Here is a 24,390-nt window from a genome sequence, read left to right as displayed (position 1 = left end):
CTGCCTACTTGTTCTCTCTATCTCTCTGTCAAGTAAATAAATAAAATCTTAAAAAAAAAAGAAACGAAAAATGCTGTTGGTATTTTGATAAGGATTGCATTAAATCTGTAGATTGCTTTGGGTAGTATGGACATTTTAACAATATTTGGCCTTCCAATCCATGAGCATGGACTATCTTTCCATTTGTTTGTGTTGTCTTCAATTTCTTTCATCAGTGTTTTATAGTTTTCAGAATAAAATCTTTCACCTCCTTAGTTAAGTTTATTTTTGGTGCAGTTGTAAATTGGACTGTTTTCTTAATTTCTCTTTCTGCTGTTTCCTTATTAGTGTATAGAAATGCTATGGATTTCTGTATATTGATTTTGTATCCTGCAAACTTACTGAATTCATTTATCAGTTGCAGTAGTTTCGTGGTGGAGTCTTCTGGGTTTTCTGTATGTAGTTCCATGTCATTTGTGAATAGCGAAAGTTTCACTTCTTCCTTACCAATTTGGATGCCTTTTATTTTTGTTGTCTGATTGCTGTGGCTAGGACTTCCAGTACTATGTTGAATAAAAGTGGTGAGAGTGGACATCCTTGCCTTGTTCCTGATCTTAGAAGAAAAGCACTTAGTTTTTCACCATTGCTCATGATGTTAGCTGTGGGTTTTTCATATATGGCCTTTATTATGTTGAGGTATGTTCCCTCTAAACCTACTTTGTTGAGGGTTTTTATTTTTATTTTTATTTTTTAGTTTTTATTTAAAAAAAAATTTTTTTTAAAGATTTTTTCTTTATTTATTCATGAGAGACAGAGAGAGAGAGAGAGGCAGAGGGAGAAGCAGGCTCCCAAGGAGCAGGGAGCCCGGTGCAGGACTCGATCCCAGGACCCTGGGATCATGACCTGAGCCGAAGGCAGACGCTTAACCATCTGCGCCACCCAGGCGCCCTGTTGAGGGTTTTTAAAATCATGAATGGATGTTGTACTTTGTCACATGCTTTTTCTGCATCTGCTGAAATGATCATATGGTTTTTATCCTTTCCCTGGTTGATGTGATGTATCATGTTGATTGATTTGTGAATATTGAACCACCCTTGCACCCCAGGACTAAATCCCAGTTTCTCATGGTGAATGATTTTTTTAATGTATTGTTGGATTCAGTTTACCCCCAATATTTTGTTGAGGATTTTTGTATCTATGTTCATCAGAGATATTGGCCTGTACTTCTCTTTTTTTTTTTTTTGCACTGTTTTTATTTGTTTATTTGTTTATTTTTAGAGAGGGGAAAGGGCAGAGAGAGAAAGAGAGGAAATCCCAAGCAGGCTCCACACCCAGCCCCCAACAAAGGGCTCAACCCCACAACCCTGAGATCATGACCTGAGCCCAAACCAAGAATCAGATGCTCAACCGACTGAGCCACCCAGGGGCCCCTTTGTGTAGTATTTTTATCTGGTTTTGGTGTCAGGGTAATGCTGGCCTCATAGAATGAATTTGGAAGCTTTTCTTCCTTTTCTATTTTTTGGAATAGTTTGAGAATAGGTATATAAAACTTCTTTAAATGTTGGGTAGAATCTACCTGTGAAGCTCTCTGGTCCTAGAATTTTGTTTGTTGGGACTTTTTTGATTACTGCTTTAATTTTATTACTGGTAATTGGTCTGTCCAAATTTTCTGTTTCTTCCTGATTCAGTTTTTGGGAGGTTATAGGTTTCTAGGAATTTATCCATTTCTTCTAGGTTGGCATCATTTTTTCATAATATTTCTTATAATCCTTTGTATTTCTGTGTTGGTTGTTATTTCTCCTTTTTCATTTCTGATTTTGTTTGAGTTCTCTCTCTCTCCTCCCTTCTCCCTCTCCCCACCCCCCACCTTTGATGAGTCTAGCTAATGGTTTATCAATTTTGTTGATCTTTTCAAAGAACCAGCTCCTGGTTTCATTGGTCTGTTTCTGTTGAAAGATCAGCTGATAGTCTTATGGGGTTTTCCTTGCATGTAACTGTTTTCTTTTTCTTGCTGCTTTTATTTATTTATTTATTTTAAAAATTTATTTGAGAGAGAGAAAGAATGAGTGGGAGGGGGAGAGAGAGAGCATGAGTGGAGGGGCAGAGGGAAAGGGAGAGAGAAACTCAAGTGCGGAACCTGACGCGGGGCTCAGTCTAATGACCCTGAGATCATGACCTGAGCTGAAACCAAGAGTTGGATGCTCAACCAACTGTGCCACCCAGGCGCCCCTTCTTGCTGCTTTAAAAATTCTCTTTATCACTAGTTTTTGCCATTTTAATTATTATGTGTCTTGGTGTTGACCTCCTTGGGTTGATTTGGTTGGGAACTCTCTGTGACTCCTGGATCTGGATTTCTCTTTTCTTCTCCAGATTAGGTAAGTTTTCAGGTATTATTTCTTCAAGTAAATTTTTTGCCCCCCCTTTTCTTCTTCTGGAATCCCTACTAATATGAATGTTATTACACTTCATGGTATTGCTGCGTTCCCTAAGTCATTTTTCATGTTTTATTTTTTCTCTCTCTCCTGTTCAACTTGATTGCTTTCCATTTTTCTGTCTTCCAGGTCACTGATTTGTTCTTCTGCTTCCTCTGCTCTACTATTTATTCCATCTAGGATATTTTTAATTTCAGTTACCGAGTTCTTCATTTCTGATTGGTTCCTTTTTATATTTTCAGTCTCTTTGTTGAGGGTCTCACCAAGGTCCTCCACTCTTTTCTCAAGTCCAGTAAGTATGTTTGTGACCATTACTTTAAATTCTCTATCAGGCGTATATATTATTTATCTATGTTTTGTTTAGCTCTCTTGGTGTGATTTTTGTCCTTTTCTTTCATTTAGGACATATTCCTCTGTCTCCTCATTTTGTCAAACTCTCTGTGTTTTTATATTTGAGGAAAGTCAGCTATGTCTCCTGTTCTTGAAAGTAGTGGCCTTATGAGGAAGAGGTCCTATAGTGCCTTGCAGTGCAATGTTCCCTGTTCACCAGAGCCTGACTCTTCAGCGGTGTCTCGCATGTGTGTTGCTTGCACCCTACTGTTGTGGTTCACCTGTGTTTGCCTGCAGTCCAGTCGTATGCTGTGGCTCTCTTTGCCTGTTGTAGGCAGGATTTGGTTCCGGTGTTTTTAGTGGGCCAGACTGGGACTGCCTTGGGCTTGCATCGAGTCAGACCAGGCATTTGCCACAGAGGCAATAGGAGTGAATTACAGGGTACTTTCCCTCTGTTGTGCCCTGACAAACTTTAGTTGGTGGGTGGGGCCTGCAGTCAGACCAGATGTCTGCTGCCAGCCCACTGTTGGGGCTGCAGTTGGAGTGGTGTGTGTGGTTATCTTCCCCTCTCCATGGGGCAGGAGTCCCTTTGGACTGGTAGTGGTCCCTATTGGAGCTGCTTTCACCCTGCCAGGCTTGTGGCATCTCTTTGGATGGGCTGTGGCCAAGGGCATATTGGATAGGGTCTGTCCTCAGGAGAATGTAGGGATCGGGCACATGGTGTTAGCAAGGTTTGTGAGCAGGTCTGCTGTGGGAGGGGACCTGGAGCCGAGGCCTGGCTGGATGGGGCATGTCCGCAGGAGAATGAGGAGGTGGGGTGTGCTGTTAGCAAGTTAGGTAGCGCTTGCTGGTTCTCTGCTGGTTCCTGCAGGTTTCTGTGCGTCTAGACTGGAGGGCGGGGGAGGGAAATGACACTTGCCAGCTCCTTTGTTCCTGAAGAAGTCTCTCAAAGATCCCTGCCCCTGTAGCATATGCTCTGAGCTTAAGAAACTAATCTCCCTCCTGTATATCTGACGTTTTTTCCAAACTGTTGCTTCTATGCTCTATCCCTGTGGACTGTTGTGCTGTCTCTTTAAGGGTGGGGACTCAGTTTCCTCTCGCCCACCTAGCTCTCCCAGAGCTGAGCCCACTGATTTTTCAAGTTCTAGGTGGTAAGCCTTGCTGATTGTAAGAACTTGAAAGATTATGCCTCTCTGGTTTTCAAAGCCAAATGTTTTGGGGATTCATCTTCCCCATGTGGGTTTCCCTTACCTGGGGTTTCTTGTGTGTGGGTGTTTCTCTCCCCTCTCTGGGCTGCATTGTCCCTCCCTCCTGCAGACAGTCCCATGGGTCCACTTAGTGCCCAATGGCGTCTCCACCCCTCCTCCCTCTGCAGTGTGGCCTTTTCTCTACATTTAGCTGTGGAGAATCTGTTCTGCTAATCTTCTGGTCATTTTCAGGGTGATTTACACTGCTGTGGTTGTTATCTAGTTGTATCAGTGGGATGAGGTAAGCGTAGGCTCCTCCTACTCTGCCATCTTCCCAGGAAGTCCAAAGCAGTTTTTTTTTTTTTTTAAGTGTCGTGATAAACTCAGGGAATTTTATGTATTTGTTTAATCACTTTTCTGTTTTTAGCACAAATTGTCCCATACTGGCCAACCTGAAGCTTTCCCTTTAGGGAATTTTGATGTGACTCCTGTTGTTTCTGACAGTGTCTTTGCGTCCTGGCATGACAGGATTTCCTCTTTAATGCTCAGGCTCTGTTTAATCACAAACTGTTTTGAATAATTGTAACTCAGTGCCTTAATTAGTTCTTCCACCAATGAGCAATATATTTTTTTTTTTTTTGTCTTGGTGGACGAGAAACTCCTTACCAAATTGAGATACAGAGTTTCAGTAATAAATCTGCAGAAATAGGAGTTAGAAATTTATGTGAATTCTCATTTGTAGGGGGCACTAGCTCATGTCAGTGGACATACACATAATACTTACTGTATGGTTTTTGATAATTTCTTAAGCGTTGTGTTCTCTGTTGATCATCAAGAATATAAATGAGTCTATAGTGTATGACCGTGCCATGTATGAAAAAAAATGCTAGTGTCAAGGAATAGAACTGATTTGAACAATGTGGAACAATGGAACTATATTAAAAGTTGAAAGTTGGAATAGTGAGTATTTAAAAATTTTAACAATATCAGCAACCTGAAATAGTTTGAATACAGTCCTATAAAAGTGTTTAGTTTTTAAGAGTTTACTATTTATTATTTTCGGCTGAGGGATTGGTTGGCTGTAGGACTTTGAAAGCAGTTGGGAAAATGCCACAATAGCCTCGGAATGAAATTCCAGAGGCCCAAAGCAGAGAGCTGCATTTTAAATATTATGGGAGATATTTGTTACTTTTATTCTTGGGATGAGTGGGAGAAATTTAATGCCTGTGTTTCTTCTTTTTTGGCCCAAATACAAATTGAGTATGTTAGGAATTACCTAGAAATGTATGTTTAGTTTGATATAAAAAGAATCACTTAAAAAACTTTTTTAAAATTAGTAGCTTGAATTGAAGTATATTTGACACACAATATTACGTTAGGTTCAGGTGTACAACATAGTGAAAAGGAATCCGTTTTGATATGTCGATTTTTACTTTAATGGGAAAAGAGTTCATTAGGAATGTTCAAGTTCTTTGTGTACATTTTGTGATGCTCCTCTCTGACCCAAGATGAAACTAATAGCCGTGACGCACCTGCTTATCTGCTATCTGTGGCGGGGGGGGGGGGGGGGGGCGGGGATCTGCTGCTGTCGGCGGCTCCCTTCTTATCTGGCTGCTGGTCCTGCTCAGTCACTTGTGCGGGAATGTCAGTTCCATTAATAACCCAAGGACTGGACAGGCAGATAGTGGGAAATGGGTGAAGAGAAAGAAATTGTATTTAACCCGGTGTTCTGAGTTGTCATTTTTCTAGACCCTAGCATAGCTGGGTAAAGGCAGTCTGAGGGCGTGACAGCAAAGCCACTTCTGACAGAATCTCACTTTTGAGCCAGAGAAACAACCCAACACCAAGAGTAAAAAAGAGTGAACGAAACTGGGGAAAAACGGTAAAGATTGGGGCTTGGAAAAGTCCAGGGAAGCAGTGCTAGGAAAAAAATGGCACGACCCAAGTATTTGGATAGAAGCTCTGACAACTTTGCAAAGTAAATTTTATTTTTATTTTAAATATTATCATTCTTGGTGTTTCATATGAACAAAATTCCTTTTTTTTTTTTTAAAAGGAATTTATGGAAGGATTGATTCCTCATAGAGGATTTGGGAGTTATGTACTGTGCCTTTTGGATCTGCATTGGTCAGTTGCCAGAGGGAAGAGAGCAGGTTTTATTTTTCTTCATGCAGGTAGAATGACTCACCCACCACAGTGCTCTGTGTTTGGGTTATCTACTGCCGTGTAACACATCACCCCCAAAACTTCCTGGCTTATTATTTTTCATGATTCCATGGGTTGCCTGGGGCCGAGGTGGATGGCTCTTCTACTGGTGTCACCTGGAGTGTCTCGTGCAGTTGCATTCCTAGGTTGGCCATGGCTGGGCATCCGAGGGGGCTCCTTCGCTCATGTCTGGCACCTCACGGTTCCTCCTCTGGCTTCTTTCTTCAGCGGGGTGGCACGGAAGCTAAGGGTTCCAAGAGGGAGGGAGCCACAGTTGCCAGTCTTTCTAAGGTCTGGGCTCGGAAATCCCAGGTTTCTTTTGCTGCACTCTCTTGGTCAAAGCCGGAGACAAGGCCAGTCCCTAGAAGGGACTTCATCTCTTGGCTTGAGGAGCAGCGTGAGCATACAGAGACAGGAGCTGTTGTTGGCAACCATGTTTGGAAACTACCTACCTGCAGTCACTATCCTTTCCTTCTCTCTTCTGTGTTCAGTTTTTCATTGTTTACATTAGAGAATTGGGAATTATTTTTACCCTCTGTCTTTAACACCTGACCACTGAGTGTCATTAAATTTTTTTTTCCTATTTTCCTGTTTGGTTGGTTAGATTGTTTCTTAGTATTGACTGATTGCTTTTTCTTAGCTCAAGGCCAGTATATATATATGTATGTATATATACTGAGAGTGTCCCCTCTCAGTATCTAATGATAGTGAGAACTATGTGGGGTGACCTTGGGAGGAGTTGGAAGCTCCTGCAAACTTTCCAGCCTGGAGTCCCCTCAGACCCAGGCCATCAGTAGTTAAAAATCAGCTCCCCAGGTGAATGCAGTAAGCAGCCAAGGGTTTTTTTTTTTTTTTTTTGGTCCAGCTTTATTGAGCTATAATTGACATACATCACTCTATACGTTGAAAGTGTGTAGCATAATGGTTTGACTTGCACATACTGGGAAATGATTACCACAATAAGTTCCGTTAACATCCATTATCTCATAAAGGTACAATTAAAAAAAAAAAGAAAAAGAGAAAGAAAATTTTTTTGCTTGTGATGAGAACTCTTAGGATTTACTCTCTTAACAGCTTTCCTTTGTAGCATACAGCAGCGCTGGCTATGGTCATCATGCTGTACTATTACATCCCTAGTACTTATTTATCTTATAACTGGAAGTTTGTACCTTTCGACAACCTTCGTCCCAATTCCTCCTGCCCCCCATCCCCTGCCTCTGGTAACTACAAATTTGATCTCTTTGTTCTTTAGTTTTTTAGATTCCACATATAAGTGAGATGATACAGTATTTGTCATTCCTTGTCTTATTTCACTGAGGATAATGCTGTCAGGGTCCATCCATGCTGTTGAAAATGGCAGAATTTCTTCCTTTTTATGGCTGAATAATACTCCCTTATATGTATGTATATCACAACTTTATCCATTCATCCATTGATGGACACTTAGGTTGTTTCCATGTTTTGGCTATAACAAATAATGAGGCAGTCAAGTTTGAGAAGCAGAGCCCTATTAGAGTCGTATTGCTCAAACTTGAATGTGCACACCAGTCTCCTAGGGACCTTGTTAAAATGCAGATTTTTACTAAGTTTGGAGTGGAGCCTGAGATCCTGCATTTCTAATAAGCTCCCAGGTGAGGTTGATGGCCCTGGACCACGAACCACCCTTTGAGTACTGAAAGTATAGAGCGGGAGTTAGCAAACTTTTCATGTAAAAGACCAGATAGTAAATATTTTGGGCTTTGCAGGCCATGCCAAGTCTACTCTTGTAGCCTGAATGCAGTCATAGACAATATGTGGACAAATGGATGTGGCTGTGTCTATAAAACTTTATTGACAAAACCAGGCAGCAGCCAGAATTGGGCATGCAGGCCATGGCTTGGCCACCTGGTCTAGAGCTTTCTTAGTCTCAACTTTTTGACCGACCCCTTGCTGCTTTCCTCTCTTGTTGGGCCAACTCTTGAGTAAGAATTAAGTGGTTTTATAAGAGCTTACTCATTTGCTTTGTTGAATGATGAATAATTGATGATGACATTTAGGCTGCTGTTTACAAACAGCCCACATGGTCCCTTGGCTGTGGCTCATTGCTTTTCCTTGAGTATAGGTGGCCTTTCTGGTTTCCTTCCCTAGACTGCCTTTTCAGAGGTAGATCAAAACAGAGCTAAAATTTGTTCCAAAATGTGACCCATGGGCATCCAGAATAAATAACCAGGGCTGAACTGTGGAGGCAGAGCCACTGGGGTGGATGAGTTGCATTCCCTTTATCTGTCTTCCACCACTTACCCTGGAGTTTACTCTCAAGGGATAGAGGCCGGTACTCTGGCTTTCAGAGAGGCAGAGAGCAACAAGGGACCTGGACCCATGCAGTTCACATTGACATGGGTCACACTCATAGGTCTGGCTGTTCTGGCAGCAGAAAGTTACATATTGCTGATGATATATTTTTACAGACAGACAATGCAGGACCAAATTTTGAGTTTTGGGGGATGCAAATTTGGAACCACGTACTCTGCTCAGAAGGCCTATATTCCATCTCCTGGGCTTTTGGGGTAAGGTCCAAACATTCCTGGTCTGTTGCTTATAGCGCATTTTTTCATTTCTAACCCCAAAGCTAGTTAAGGTTGAGCTTTAAGAAAGTGGGGTTTTCTTTGTTTTTGTTTTGTTTTGTTTTGGTTGTTGTTTTTAAGCTGGGCCCAGTATGGGGCCTGAACTCATGATCCTGAGATGGAGACTTGAGCTGAGATCAACGGTCAGATGCTTAACCAACTGAGCCACCCAGGTGCCCTGCTTTAGGAAAGTTTTAAATTTAATTGGTTCAAAATTGAAACTGGCTCTCATTTGTCTTTATGATAGTGCTTAAATCCCGAAGGGGCGATATTACTCCTCTTTAGAAATGGGAGGAAAAAGACTAGAATTCTTTAGGCCGGGGATGCTCATGATAGACTCCTTTTCTCAGGGTGGTTTTTGCCAGTGGATCTCCTCGATGAGATTGATAACCTTCTCTCCCTGGGTCCCCATTCCCTGGAACCTTCCTTCTACTGGTGAAATCTCTTTTATCTCATTACCTTGACTGGTCTGAAAAATAGATGCTCTGGTATTTCTACACTAGAAATACTTTCTTGCCTTTCCTTTTCTGTTTTGACCTCCCCTCTTGGCCAACTCTTGGTCTGCCGGGGCGCTCGGTGAAAGTTTAATTCCATTGGTGTCCAGAACCAAAAGCTCAATGCTTTGACTTTTATGGAGGGATAGAAACTGCTTAAAGGTATACTTAAACTCTGTCTACATGTGTCTTGTCATTCTTATGGCTGAAAAGATTATTTGGGCGTATTGAATATGGTTACTGGTGCAGAGGTGGTCTGTACATTACACATTGTTCAGTTCATTTGGATTTATAACAATGAGTCATATTCATATAATAGAATATTATTTTTCATTCCTCAAAAGATGGTACATGTTGGGAAAACATGGGCTTTTTGAAGTCAAATTAAAGCTAAATGAGTCTGGGTTACGAGGCTGGTTTTGGCCCTTAAATGTCTTCAGGACTTGGGGAGGTTAATTACCCTTTCTGGGCCTCAGCTCCCAGAGCTGTGACACGGAGTGATCTGTACCTACCTGGTGGAGTTGAGGTAAAAATTAGATCTGATGAAGAAATGAAACATTTAACCCAGTACCTGGCCCATAGTAGAGGTTCAGCAAAGAGCATTACTTTTGTTATTATTGACAATGTTATTTCTGTTGTTACTCATTCATTTTGGCTCTGAGATCTCCTCTTTGAAGGTGACCTTTTCACAAAGTTCTTCTCTTCCCATCCCATCCCATCCTCTACATTCTTCTAGTGTTTTTTCTTCCTTCCCTCCCTCCCTCCCTTCCTTCCTTCCGCATTTTGTTCTCCATATATGATCAACTGTGAACAACTTGGGGACAGGAATGCAGTTTGTTAAACTCTGTATCTCAACTCCTGCTAGACACAGCAACGTGGCCGAATTTCACAGATGTACTGTTGAGTGAAAGAAGCCAGACACCAAGAGTATACACTTTTTTTGAAGTTCAAGAACAGACAAAACTCATTTGTGGAGATAGAGGTCAGAATAGTGGTTATCTTGGGGTAGAGGGGTTATTGACTGGCAGGGCACCCAAAGGAGCCTTCTGGGTGCTCATAAATGTTTTAAATCTTGTCTTGGAGCTACTAACACAGGCCTGTGTGTGCATTTAAAACTTTTTTTGATTTGTACACTTAATATTTGTGTACTTTGTGTATGTTACAACTCACTAAAAATTTAGAAAGGTGTTTTCCAGTCTACAGTACTTATTTGGCAATTGTTAGTCATTCCATAAAAGGTTGAATTTTGAATGGATGTTATGATGAAGAAAGTGGTCAGTCTTAATCACCATAGGACTATGGCCAAATTTTAAGGCAGCTGTAACATACATTTTGAAAAACACAGTGGGTGTCATAATTAGATTTTGCACTGTTATTCACAGCACTGCTTGAATCTTCACCTGGCTTTTGCAGAAAATATAGAAAATAAGGATAGCAGGACTTGTTATTTGGGACCATTCGTTTAGGTGGAACAAAAGAGAGTGAGGGATACAGTCCCATCTGATTGGTGAAAAACCTCATTTTTTCGTCGCCTCTCTACTGCTTCCACCTTTCTCTTCTCTTTCCCTCCCCTTGTCCTTTTATCAGTCCTACTTTGAAATGAAATCTGCGACTCTAATAGATGCTACTGACAATTGTGTGGCAATTCTGCCAGATGGCATTTGAATCTCGGGTGTTCTTTGAAAAATGAAAAGACCAAACACACGCACAAATAAATGAAGGTTGAATTAATCTTTATAATTAAATGGAATATTACCCCGCTATGACTGATTTTAGCTTTCAAACTGGATTGCATGCTAATTTTTCAGTGAACTGTAATTGTATTAACATGGCTTTTTAGATGCTTCGAAGTACTTAAAATAGATTTGCCAAGTTACTGAGAGAGAAGTTATTAGAACTTTTAATCAAAACATCTCTGAGATCTTCGTGGGGGGGTATATTTGTATCCTGACTTGTAGTTGCAAAGCATTTTCCAGTTATCGATTAATTGTTTGTCCCTATCATCCTGGGATTTAGGTGACACTGGCCAAAAATTAGGTTGAGTTGCAAGTGCCTGAGTCACATTCAGAAATTGTTGGGAAAGTTCATGTTGTTTTCTTCATAAAGTACTCCTGTTGGCGTAATAGTGGTGACTACTTGTGAGATGCCTAAGGAATATTGAAGGAGTGGATGGAGAATACAATGTCAGGGATTCTCAGAAGTGAGTCTGGAAGCCTTGCTAAGTATCACAATTTAGAGCGTCTAGCAATCTAGCACAGACTTGAGCATGCAGGAGAATCCCCTCCCACACCTGTTCTTAACCCAGGGTGATATTGTACCCCCAGGGAACATTTGTCAAGGTCTGGAGACATTTTTGGTTACAACTGTGAAGTGGGGAGGGGGAGAGTTACTGGCATCTAGTAAGTTGAGACGAGGGATGCTGCTAAACATCCCACAATGCACAGGACAGAACCCCACAAATGAGAATAGTTTGGCCCAAATGTCATTGGTGCTAAGGCTGAGAAACCCTGCCTTATGGTAATGCAGATTCCTGGATTGCAACCCAAAGACACTGTGACTTAGTAGGTCTGAGGTGGGTCCATGAATTTGCATTGTTCACAAGCCACCAAGGACTGCTGTTGCTGCAGCCAGTCCAGGGACAAAGCTTCATGAGAAGCCCTGAACTAGAGGCCTACAGTGTCGAAGGAACAAGCCATCTGTCCGGGGAGTGGCCGTATAGCATCCCTCTTTTGTAGAAAAACTATGTGACAGTTCACGTTGGCCTAATTTAATAATTCTGCAAAGTTACCTCATTTGATTGTTGCCCCCGCAGTATGAGGGAGGTGGTTAAAAAATTTTTCACCCTAGTGAAGAATTGTTTATTTCCAAGGTAAACCTTAATGGAAAGAATGACCACTATACCCCCTCAATTGAACTGTTGATGAGAGAGTGGGATATGTTTATTTAAGTTAATCTCCAATTTGCCTGCCATTTAAATAAGTAATTTTACAATTGAAGGAGGATTAAAGAGCTGATTAAATTTACCTCAGATATGTTAGGTGTTAGGGACTAGATGTTGCTTGTGCATTTCTAAGCTCTTTGAATCTTGACATTGGAAAATGATCTTTAATAATTTATTTGCATTTTTTCTTTGATTTTTCCATGGTAATAATTCCTGCTTCAAGTTAATATTTTTATGCTGGCTCTGTTTTAAAATTGAGGTATTTACCTCAACAAAAGATGAAGCATTACAAGTTGAGTCACATTTATATCTTGATGAAATTGTCCAGAAACTTATGCTTTGTCCCTTATTTCCCCCTTGCTGTCTTTACTATTAGTTTTGAAAAATCTGGGAAACTTTATCTTGAAGAGGTGTTGGCAAAATACTTCTGTGAAGAGCCAAATAGTAAATATTTTAGGCTTTGCAGGTCCCGTGGTATCTTTTGTGGTTACTCAACTCCACAGCTATAGTATGACAGTGGACAGAGACAAGTAAACAAATAAGCTTGGCTCTTGTAAAGGAAAAACTTTTCCTCTACCCTTTGAGGTCCAGTCTTTGGGGGCCTGTGAACTCAACTGACAAAAGACAGGTTAGCAAGAAAAAAAAGACGAAGTTTATTCCCTTAAGAAGGTGGGAGCTTACAGAAAATGTAGCTCAAAATGTAGCTCAAAACCCCATTGAAAATTTAGGGCTTATATACCATCTGAACAAGGGGCATGGGTTAGGATTTCAAGGGACAGTAAATGGTAGGAAATGACTGAGAAATATATGGAAGAAACTAATGGAAAGTAAAGTATGTTTTAGTAAGGTCTGTTTATGCAGTTTCTCATTTCTGGCTATGGGAGCCTCCCTTGAAGGGGATTTATGACAGTGGAGTTCTTCTAGAAGGCTCTGCTTTTAGGCAAATAAGAGGGGTTCAGAAAAAGCCTCTTCCTGCATCGGATGTTTCTCAAATGCCTTCAGTTCAAAATAATTCTTAGGCCATGGTGGCATATTCTGAACCCCTTCACTGTGTTCCAGGAAAACTATTTACAAAAGCAGGTGGTGGGCTGGTTTTGGCCTGTGGGCTATAGTATGCTGACCTGATGTAGAGCCCTGTACGGGGGAGACAGAGAAAAATATCATTTACTTTGGCCCATATAAAAGCCGAACTACAATATAGGATTGTTCCAGCTTCTGGGCTTTTATCATTTTGGCTATGTCTGGACAAATGGATTTAGCTAATTGAGGCTTAGGATCTTCATTTGAGAAGGTCTGGCAGCTGTTCTATTTACAAAAAGTTTGTGAGCAGTTTAGGGTATGTGACTGAAAGTACAGAAAGACATCGATTTTTTAAAAATTATATGATCCAGTTTTAAAGGGAGTATATGAGACTTGCCCCTGTTTTTAAGGTAATAATGCCCCTACCTACCCCGAGGGGGATATTATTGTTTTATGGATTAATCATAGGATGGTTTTGGGTTCTTAACTCTGTTACTGTTCCCTGCTCCAGTTATTTACTAAGAAAACCCAAACGTTGGTTTCTTTCTTTACTTCTGTTGGGTGCAGTGCTCATCCAAGTGAGAGGAGGGGACCATCACAAAGACACCAGGGAAAGGTTTAGTGACAGTTTGGCTAAATTATAGCTTCCCCATGCCTACATTGGTTTCCTTTCTTCAGACTGGAAAAACTGCCTGCCTCCAAGATACATGGAGTTGGTGTTTCCAAGAAAGGAAGAGGGATGGATGGAACTGGTTTGTGATTTGGAATGCTTCCTAGAATGTTGTCTGTGTTTGGCGAGAAATGGGGATTGTCTGCTATACTGGGGCATTACTCAGGCAGGATTTAGGATGGAAGAGCTGAAATCTGAGCATTCCTGTCTTCCAGCTCTTGTAAAACCACTACTGTGACTTATAAAGCCTTCTGATTCATGGGGGCGCTTAACTCCTCCTCCACCCCAGCATGATGCATGAGCCTCTGAACCACACCCAAAAGCAATTTGCAGAATTAAAATTTTCCACGATTCCTAATAAATCAGTGCCATTCTTACTGAGAAGATAAAATTTGATTTTTCAGATAAATGCATTGTTATTATTTGTGGGATCCAGATAGCCCCAGAGGATATTAAAGCCTGCTCCCCAGGGCTAATTTTCATCAATACCATCAGCTCTGCTTAGGATAGTATCTCCAGCCAAGGCATCTACACTAGTCAATCATTTGTTTGGTGTTATGAAAACTGCCATTGTTTTGAAGGATAGTGTAATTCATGTACGGTCTCCTGAACCTTCGGATATGCTTAAGGCTCAGAATTTTGATTGATGTTTAATAGTTATTACAGAACTCATCAGAGAAAATGAGGCCTCAGTGTGGTTAAGCCTAACTGAAGCTTTCAAAGCCATTGCAAGCTTACGAAAGTCGTCTATGAATTGTTTGTAGAAGGGCAATTGATCATCAGTTTCCTTTTTTTCTTATGTTAGTTAAATTAATAAAAAAGAAAAAAAAATAGGCCAAGAGACTTAACTAGGTAGCGGAAACACAAAGCTGCTTAATTAAGTGATAAAAACGATCCCTTTGATGTAATACATACAAGACATTTGAGAATTTACCTGACTCTCTTAAACAGCCAAGTCAGTGGGGATTAAAACAAATGAGCTTTCCATCTTTCTGCCAATCAGCTTAATACGAAGTGGCTTTGAAAAATCAGGAGTAAAGCTGTCATCGTAACCAGTCTTTAAGTCACTTTGGTCATCTGTGTAAAAATTAGACACTGTTTCAATGTCACAGCCAGATAAAGCAGAATTATGTCCGGTTCTGTGCTTGCCACCAGCCCTATCAAGTTGCAGTGTACCTTGTGGAAAGTTCTGGGAAGGAGGGGTGACTTGAGTGTTTAAATCACATTGTGGGGGCATGTGGGTGGCTCAGTCGTTAAGCGTCTGCCTTTAGCTCAGGTCATGATCCCAGGGTCCTGGGATCGAGCCCCGCATCGGGCTCCCTGCTCCACGGGAAGCCTGCTTCTCCCTCTCCCACTCCCCCTGCTTGTGTTCCCTCTCTCACTGTGTCTTTCTCTGTCAAATAAATAAATCTTTAAAAAAAAAAAATCACATTGTGTTTTACATTTCCAATGTTCCTTGTTTTTCAGAGTTTATTTGTGGTAGTTATTCTCTCTGTCTCTCTCTCAATGTAATAATCCTCACTTTATGAACTCTCTCTTGTCTCCATAGAATTAATTGTAAATTTTTAGAGCTCTAGCCCTAAGACTTTAGGGCAAAGAATAAACTCCTAAGCAATTAAGATTTGTTGTATGTACATGTTAGTAATAGCAAAGAGCACAACAAAAACAAAGTAGCTAAAAATGCATGCACATGCGCATACACGCTCACTCCCCTACACTGTTCCGCATGAATCAATTTGGCAAGCATTGTTGAGCGCTTACTGTGTACTAGGCCCTGTGCCACCAGTTGAGGCAACTCAATGAACAATCCCCTCACTGAATTATCTACATCAACACAGCAAACTGTGGCTCTTGGGCCATATTTGGCATGCTGCTTATTTTTGTATGGCCCACGAGCTAAGGATGGATTGAACATTTTTAAATGGTTTGAAGAAATCAAAAGAAGAATGTATCATGATACATAAAAGTTATATGAGATTCAGATTTTAGTGTCTGTAAGTAAAGTTTTATTGGAACACAGACGCAGCCATTCATTTATGTGTTATCTATAGCTGCTTTCCTACGGACAGCAGCAGAGGTGAGGGGTTGGATTAATGACCATATGGCTGGCAAAACTGAGAATATTTACTAAGTGGTCATTTACAGAAGAGGTTTGCTCAGGCTTGATCTAGGTGATTCAACTTTTCCTTTCCCAGTTCCTTTATTATTCCAGTACTTCTTTCAACTCTCTCTTTCATTGTATTTGTATTAGAAGTAAATTTTTAAAAAGATTTTATGTACTTATTTGACAGAGAGGGAGCACAAGCAGGGGGAGGAGCAAGGGGAGAGGAAGAAGCAGGCTCCCTGCTGAGCAGGGAACCTGACAACACGGGGCTTGATCCCGGGACCCTGGGATCATGACCTGAACCGAAGGCAGATCCTTAACTGACTGAGCCAACCCTAGGTGCCCCCCAAATCTGTCCTTTTTAAAAAATGGATTCCTGGGAGTGGAACAGGGAATTTGTTTTATGCCGTTGGCCAGAATCTCCTTCCATAGCCAGTCCTAGCTGGAAAGGAAGCTGGGTGATGCAGCTATTTTTCGTTTGCTCCATTGTCACCCTGAGCAGAATTGGGGTCTGATACTAAGAGAAGGAAAGGACAATGGATATTGGGTAGACAGTAGGCAGTATTTGCTTCAGAAAAGTAAGTACTTTGCCCAAGGTCAAGGAGGTAGTGAAGATCAGCAGTGGCTCAAGCCTCTTCCCTTGAGGAAGGAGGTTTGGCTGTCATGTGTGGTCCCCTTCCAGAAGTTTGTGTGAGTAAGGGATGGAAGTGCATGCAGTGGTTACAGAAAACTCTGGCATTTCTGATCAGCCACAAGCAGCCTAAGAAATATTGCTTGCAGAACATGATATGCGGTCCCTTCTCTGTTTATACCACTCTTCTCTCAGTATTTGCCCTGGGACTTGCCTTTCCTTCTTGTCCATGTAACCAACCCAGGGGGTAATTGATTGCAGACCTCTCTCATGAATACTTTAACCTTTCAGCTAGCCATCAGATTGTTGGTGCTTCATTCTTCTCGTTCATGAGAAGTTAAAAAGTGACGTGATCACTCTTTGCCTTAAAGGGTGTATCAGCGTTCATGCAGGAAAGTGAGTGCCCGTCTAAGTATATCAAGCAGGAAGCTGTTTAATATGGGCAACTGGGGGCTTATGCAATCATTGGGAGGGCTGGTGAGTGAAGGGCCCAATCTTCCAGTGAAGTACTGCCCGCACACAGAAGGGGTCTCCTCAGGAGACTGCCTGGAGGCCGCGGGCAGAGCGCTCTGTCTGCTGTCTGCAGGTGCCTCTGTGTCTGCCCGTAGCTGCCAATGGCAAGGGAAGAAATGGTGTCTCCTCGTCTACCTTTCCAGTCTCCTCTGAGTGCTTCTCACTGGCAGATGCTGACCTGGAGCCATGCCCCACTGGGATTTCTGGAGATGGCATTCTGAAGCTTCTCAGGGAAGAAAGTAGAGTGGCGTGGGGTGGGATGACGTGGACTTGACAACGGACTGACAGAAGGACATTTGAGTCTGAGTTTGAATGGAGGCATACATTTGGGGAAGAAGAGCACGGTGTCCCGAGGTTGGCAGTGTTGCTACTAGTATTATTACCTTATTCTCTCTATGTGTCCTTGGGAGATGAATTTAGGGATTCTTTGTATCTCTCTACTGACTGTTCAAGTCAAGGTATTGCTAAATAAATAATAAAGAGGATTCAGTGACCCGCATGTACAGTGTAGAAGGTAATATATTCTGTGAAGCTCCATCGTGCAGTGGGGGTCCCAGAACGTGAGGTTTGAAAAACAATGCATAATTCATCAGCATGCTCCAGAAAGACCAGTGTTCGGAAAACAATTGTGGATGACTCAGCTTATACATTTCTTCATTTTGGGGGGTAACTATCGGGAGCTCTTTATTTGTTCTACGTTATACGTGTGACTTGTGGTGAGCTCATAAAATACACTGAGGAATTAAGTACAGTGAGGGAAATGATACAATGGTCTTGAAACAAGGTAACTTATAGACATAGGAGGTATTGTTTGGTGTTGAGGGAGAGTCATAACTGCTAGTTATCTCCTATCTAGGTCACATCAGGCTTTCAATGTAACTCACAGGGTTTTGAAGGCGAATTTGGTCTGTGCTATATTTGAGTCTGGAACAGCAAAACCCATTATGACTGTGTCCTATGGCACTTGTAAAATCCTGAGTCTTGAGTTTCAGGTTTCTGCTGATATTTAATATTTTAATTATCTCAAGGAAGATAGGGAAACGCACTATCTTATTCCATTTATTTGTTGGGTGAGGAAAATTGAAAGGGACTGAAGGAAAGAACTCGTTACAAGAGCAATGTGTGCAGGGGTCCCTGGTTTTGCTGTGCTGGAATAAAACCAACATGTTTGGGGTTGCCTGGTCTCTTATGTGGGGTCTTCTGGAGGCAAAGCTGGGGATGAAGATGCATGTGCAAGTGATTTAGGATTTATTTAGCAAGTGTTCCGAAGAGAGAGCAGCAAGGGTATGGGGGAGGCCAGCCAGGGAAGGGTAAGGGCCAGGCAAGGGTGTGACTTCAGGGGAAGTCTCAGACAGTCTGATCATTCAGGGGACCTCTGGAGTGCAAATTAGACCTCACAGTTTGTCCTAAATGGAGGCAAAGGAGTGGAGCTTCTGGACTCCTGCTACAGTCGCTCATTGGCTGAAGGCTCCTGGGGTAAGTTGGGGTGGGGATGGGATCTGAAGGTAGAGAAACTCTCAGGAACTGTTTCGCGCAGGCAAGGGGCTCCAGTAGCCCTAGGGCAGGCCTTCTAAGAGTCGGAAGTGCTGGCCATTAGAAAAGAAAAAGAACACTAGATGCTGGGGAAGGCTGTACAGAAGCAATGCTAGGGATCCCAGGGGGATCTGGGCAGATCCTCCTTACCATGTACTCACTCTTTGAGTAAGCCCCTCTTTTGTTTTTATGAAACCCAGAATCTGGGGAGAGGAAAGAGACACATTTTCACATGGAACTGTAAAGTTTCTCCGGAGCAAGAGTTGGCAAACCTTTCCTCTAAAGGGCCGGGTAGTAAATGTTGGAGGTTTTGTGGGCCACAGGGTGGGTTTCTGTTCCAACGACTCAACTCTCCCCTTGTAGTGCACAAGCAGCTGCAGATTACATGTCAGTGAGTGGTCTTGGCTGTGTTCCAGTACAAGTTTGTAGAGCCAGAGGTGGGGTGGGGAAGAGAGGGGCCAGTAGATTTGGCCCAGGGGCCGTAGTTGGCCAATCCCTGCTGTGCAAGCTCCTTGTATGTGCCGAAGGTGATTTTTCCTTCATCCATTCCCTTTATGCTACAGAACACAGGGAGGCAGTAGTCTGTCTATCAAAAGGACAGTTACAGCACATCTTAAGTTAGTCTGGACCCCCTACTTCCAATCTTTCTAGCATTCCGGCCATCACTCTCAGCGTTGCGTGATAATCTTGCTGAAGGGTGACTCATCTCATTTTACTCCTGCTAAAAACATTTCGTTCTCTCCTATCTGTGAAAGAAAATATAGACTCTTGGCATGGCATTCAGGAATCCCTGTGAACTGGCCCAAACCAGTTTTCCTACGGATTGTCTACTGCTCCCCCCTCCTAGTGCTGCTCCTCTCTGTGTGATGTCCTTCCTTTCTGGCTCCCTGTCTTTGTCCTTGTGCTCTCCTGCAATGCCCTTCCTCTCACCTCTGCATTTTGAAATCCCACCCATTCTCGAAGACTCGGTTTGGTCACCTACGTTAAGCATTTTCCTCATGAGGAATTAGCCTCTGCTCTGGAATTTCATGAGGAATTAGTCTCTGCTCTGGAATTTGATAACAATATTGTCTTTCTTTTGAAACCTTTATTTTTACTATATATTCGTTTGTGCATTTACTGTATTGTTAGTATATCGAGGGCAGAGACTAAATTAAATTTCTTTTTTTTTTTTGCATTTCACAGTAGGTTGCATTTACTAGGCACTCCCTAAAGAGAGTTTTCAGATGAACGTTGTGTCCTACATTGTGTGATTATTAATGATTTAAGTGCTGAAACTCTGACCTCGTTTTTCTCTTTCCTTTTTATAGGCGAGAGCGGTTTTGGCAAAAGTTGGCTATCCTGAGTTTATAATGAATGATACTTATGTTAATGAAGACCTCAAGGCAGTAAGTGCTAAATATACTGTATTTTTGTTTTTTGGCAACTTTTACTGGCCTCATGCCTTTCAACTAACCCAAGTCCAAGCACTTAAACCGAGTAGTGCCAGAAAGCACCAACTTTTGATTCATCCCTTGGCTAGATATGAACCTCAATATGCCAGGCATATCACAAGATTTAGAGCAGATTCAAAATAAAGGAAGTGTCAGAAAGAATGCATAGCTGAGTGGGTACCATAAAGCACATGGACCTGGATTCGGTCTGATTTGATCATAAAGGAAAGGATTAAGCAAATTGAGTATTTTACAATTAGTGGCCATGTTCTAATGTAAAACGCATGATATTTGTTGTTAAACATTCTTTATGTGCTTCATTCATACTAAATGACTAGTAATAAATCTGCCTGCTGGGAGTTAACTTCATTAAACTTTATGAGTGTTTTGGCACATTAAGTGCACATACATATGACTCTATAATTTACTGTGAGTTGGACTGTATATTTGCAGTAAGTTACTGATGGAGGAATAGTAATAACTTTTGTATTCTGATACTTTGGGACATGCATTTTCCAGTAGATACATTCATTACAGGCCTTTCTAATCACAATCACTGTTACTTCCTTTCCTACAAATAGTTCCGATGAAGAACTTTCTTCCTCACAAAACCCCGTGTTTTTACCATTCACTACGTTTTCTTGAAAAAGTAGTTTTCTAGGGGCGCCTGGGTGGCTCAGTCGTTAAGCGTCTGCCTTCGGCTCAGGTCATGATCCCAGGGTCCTGGGATCAAGCCCCGCATCGGGCTCCTGTTCAGCGGGAAGCCTGCTTCTCCCTCTCCCAGTCCCCCGCCTTGTGTTTCCTCTCTCACTGTCTTTCTCTCTGTCAAATAAATAAATAAAATCTTTAAAAAATATATATATAGTTTAAAAAAAAAAAGAAAAGGTAGTTTTCTAGAGTGTAGTAAGTAAGGCTCTGAGATGTAGGTCTTTCCTGAGATTGTGGTTTGACAAGTCACATAAGTAAAAGCAGTCCTCGATTTGTAGATGAACATCAGAATTTTATAGGATTATTCAAAAGTGAGAGAAAGCTTTCGTTATAAAGTTTCTCCATTGGTCCCAAGATATGGCCTTCCAAAGTATTTCTCCGGCTGCTCTGCAGGAGAATAATGTGCTTCAACCCATCTTGTACATTGTTTTGATGCGGAAAAATCTCAGTATTATTATGATAATTAAAAATACTGACGCACTTGACACATATGTACATTATATTGTAACCTCCACAGTAAGCCTGTGAAGTAGATGGTGTTTATCCCCATTTTGCAGAAAAGGACGTAGAGACTCAAAGATGTTAAGTGATTTCCTCAGTGTCCTACATAGTGTCAGAGCCAGGACTGAAATCCAGGCCCAGAAAGCTCTGCCTGTAATCAGAGCAGGGGTTCTGCAAGGTCCTTCTCAGGCACCTGCCCCAGAGGAAGACTGGTGGGTTTAAAGAATTGGTGGGAGCTGCTTTCCCAGAGCTGGTTGGGAGGGGAGAAGAAAAGAGGGAGGTCATATTGTCAAGTGGTTAAGAGCACAGGCCTTGGAGCGCTTCTGCCTCTTCCACTTACTAGTCGTTTGATCTTGTGCAGGTTGTTGGGTATTGGTTTACAAGCTCCTCAGGAGCTTCCTGGGGGTAATCTGAAACTGGCCCTGGTACTTAGAGGGCCACTCCACGTTGGTAGGTGGTAGGTTTCATAAGCCAAGGGAGCTTACATACAAGGGCAGCAAGATGAGTGGATCCCCGCACCTGCTGGCCAGATTGTAAAAGTTTATATAGAGGCCATAACTAGGTTCAGTCATGTATACTGTGCAGGTGTTCCCCACACCACATCCCTATCTCCAGGCTGCATCCTCAGAGCAGCCCCTGGGAGCGGGAAAGGTAAGCAGAACCCACATTCCTGGGTAGAGGGGGTGGGGAGCCTTGGACTGCCCAGGTCCAGCTCACAGGTCAAGTTGTAGTCAAGTCTTTGACGACCTTCTCCAACACTCGGTACTGGAAATAATAATAACCAAGTCTTGGTATTGTTGGGTGGATTAAATGAGAGTATATAAATGTGAAAGCACCTAACATAATGTTCTGGCGCATAAGTAGGTTCCTTGTAAGTGCTAGCTGTTATTTTGTGGATCAGTATGAGAACCATTGCTGCTGAGAAGAGCATCACCGGGGCACAAAATGCCTTAGAAGGAGAGCCTGGATGAGCTGGGCAATTATTCCAAGTCAAGGATGCAGATGAGAAGGTGTGAGAGGTATTTTGGTGTAGTGGTTATGGACATGGGCCCTGGAATCAAGGTGCCTGGAGTTATATCCCTAGTCTGCCGTTTACTAGCCGTGCGACCTAGGGTAGATTATATAGCGTCTCTGTGCCTCAGATTCCTCATATTTGAATGGAGTTGAGAATAATAACCCCTCCCTTATAGGGCTGCTGTGAAGATCAGATAAGTTAACATATTTAGCATATTTAAAATGGACCCAGGCACGCAGTAAGCACAATCTAAGTGTTAAGTTACGGCATCTTCAATTTGTACGTAAGAGATTATTTTGGTGTGGAAAAGTCATTATGAATTGACCTGTGCATGATCTAGGTGCCTCAAATTGATTTAAAAGGCTATGCAGATGGAACAGTCTCAAGCTTTAATCAAATAAGATAGCGTTCAGGGCTCACTCACAATATTCAACTGATCAGGTTTTGTTGGCAGTCTGCTCTTGTCTAAAGCGAGTGCCCAAAAATGTGAGTACTCGCTGAATGCAGTATCTTTTGTGAAGAGAAACCAGATGCCAGACAGGCTGCAGTATTAGGTGGGTTTTCTTGTTTCTCCAGGGTCTGAACTGAAGCCATTACACAGCAAGATTTTTAAGCACTTTTGTCAAGAAACAGCTTTTGTCTGGCTCATAGCCAGAGTAGACCCAGATGCACCCAAGAGTTTCTAACAGTTTAAAAAAATAGACGGTGAAAAAACATCCAAATACTGAAATCAAAATACATTTGTGTTCAGAAATGGATAGGAAAAAATGAATAAAACCCAACCTGAATATAGGTAAAGGATGCTTGATGTGATAGACAGTAATAGTGTCGCCAAGGTGAATAGCAATAGGACTAGAGTATTACTGGTATACAATAAGGCTGTGTTTTCAGTTTTGAGAAACACGTAGATAAGGACTACTATAGGGTCTGTGAGAAATTTCTGGTAATACAAGCTCTGAGCTTGAGAGGCTGTTAGAAATGAAAAACAGCTTACTTTATTTGACGCAAGCAAAGATATGCTTCATCAGGCAGAAAGGCGAAGGAAAGAGGATAGAGATTAGGTAACGGATCAGATGAAGGTCAAGGAGAAAGGCTGAAGACTGAAGTTGGGCTCATGTGGAGATAAGAGCAAATGGAAAAGAACTTCAAGGCAAATGTAAAGAATTCGAGAAAAAAAATTTCCCCCCTCTGAGATTGACTAGGTAAACTGAGATGCCCAGCCAAGTATTTCTGAACAACAGTCTTACTTTAGTCTTTGAAAACAGCAGGAAGAGAGGAGATGCCCTTTGTGCGAACCCCTGGTAGCATGCGGGGAGAACCTACTGGTTAGCTTTAAACATGTAGGCGTCGGTCCGTTTTCAGATTAGCCTTACAAGGTATGCCTTCATTGATCCTTCATGAAAATAGACTCAAGAGCGAGTTGATGCCAGTTGTGGAAAGGTTGCTGTATTAGTCAGGAAGGCCAGAACCACAGTAGGTATTTCAAAGAGAGGAGATTTAATAGGAAGAGGGGCTGAAGATTCTTACAGCATCATTGTCAGAAGAAAGAGGAGAGAGAACAAACACAGCATCCTTTCCCTTCCTGCCACCTGCTGATTTCACCCAGTGCCTCCTGTTGGCAGGAAGCCAACTGGCACTCGGGTCTGGGAAATAAAGTTTTCAGATTCCCTGCCCCATTGTTCTAGAACAGAGGAGAAGGGTGGGCATGTAGCTGAGAGACAGTAGGTAAGTAATTGGCCCCACTCGGTATTTCACTCATTCTTGTGAAAACCAGTGGAGAATTGGAGTAAGGGCTAAAGTCAGAGTCCCAGCTGGCGTCTATTTACTTAGGAGAATTGGATCTGGGTACTTTTTCAGAGAAGATCAATGTTTCTGGTGAGTGATAAACACGTACATACATAAACATATCAATATGCATATAGAGATATACAGATGTGTGAACCTGCATAATATTCTCTGGGGTGGATCTTGGTCTGCTCTAGCCAGTGGAATGGATGGATGGATGGATGGATGGGTGTGTGTGTGTGTGTGTGTGTGTGTGTGTGTGTCGGTGACAGAGAGTGGTACTGCCACTGTGCAAGAGTGAGGTGA

At 42.0% G+C, this 24,390-nt stretch overlaps 1 protein-coding gene across 1 annotated transcript in view; it reads left to right on the top strand.

Annotated features, from left to right (window-relative positions):
* PHEX (phosphate regulating endopeptidase X-linked) overlaps nucleotides 1-24,390 on the top strand; it is a 196,964-nt gene that overhangs the window by 105,421 nt on the left and 67,153 nt on the right. The window contains exon 14 of the mRNA XM_078064050.1: nucleotides 19,953-20,030. Coding sequence (XP_077920176.1) covers nucleotides 19,953-20,030 — 78 coding nt within the window. The remainder of the gene's footprint in view (nucleotides 1-19,952; nucleotides 20,031-24,390) is intronic.

Source organism: Halichoerus grypus, chromosome X (genome assembly GCF_964656455.1).
Source record: "Halichoerus grypus chromosome X, mHalGry1.hap1.1, whole genome shotgun sequence".
Taxonomy (NCBI): Eukaryota; Metazoa; Chordata; class Mammalia; order Carnivora; family Phocidae; genus Halichoerus; species Halichoerus grypus.
This window is presented reverse-complemented; position numbering and strand designations above follow the sequence as displayed.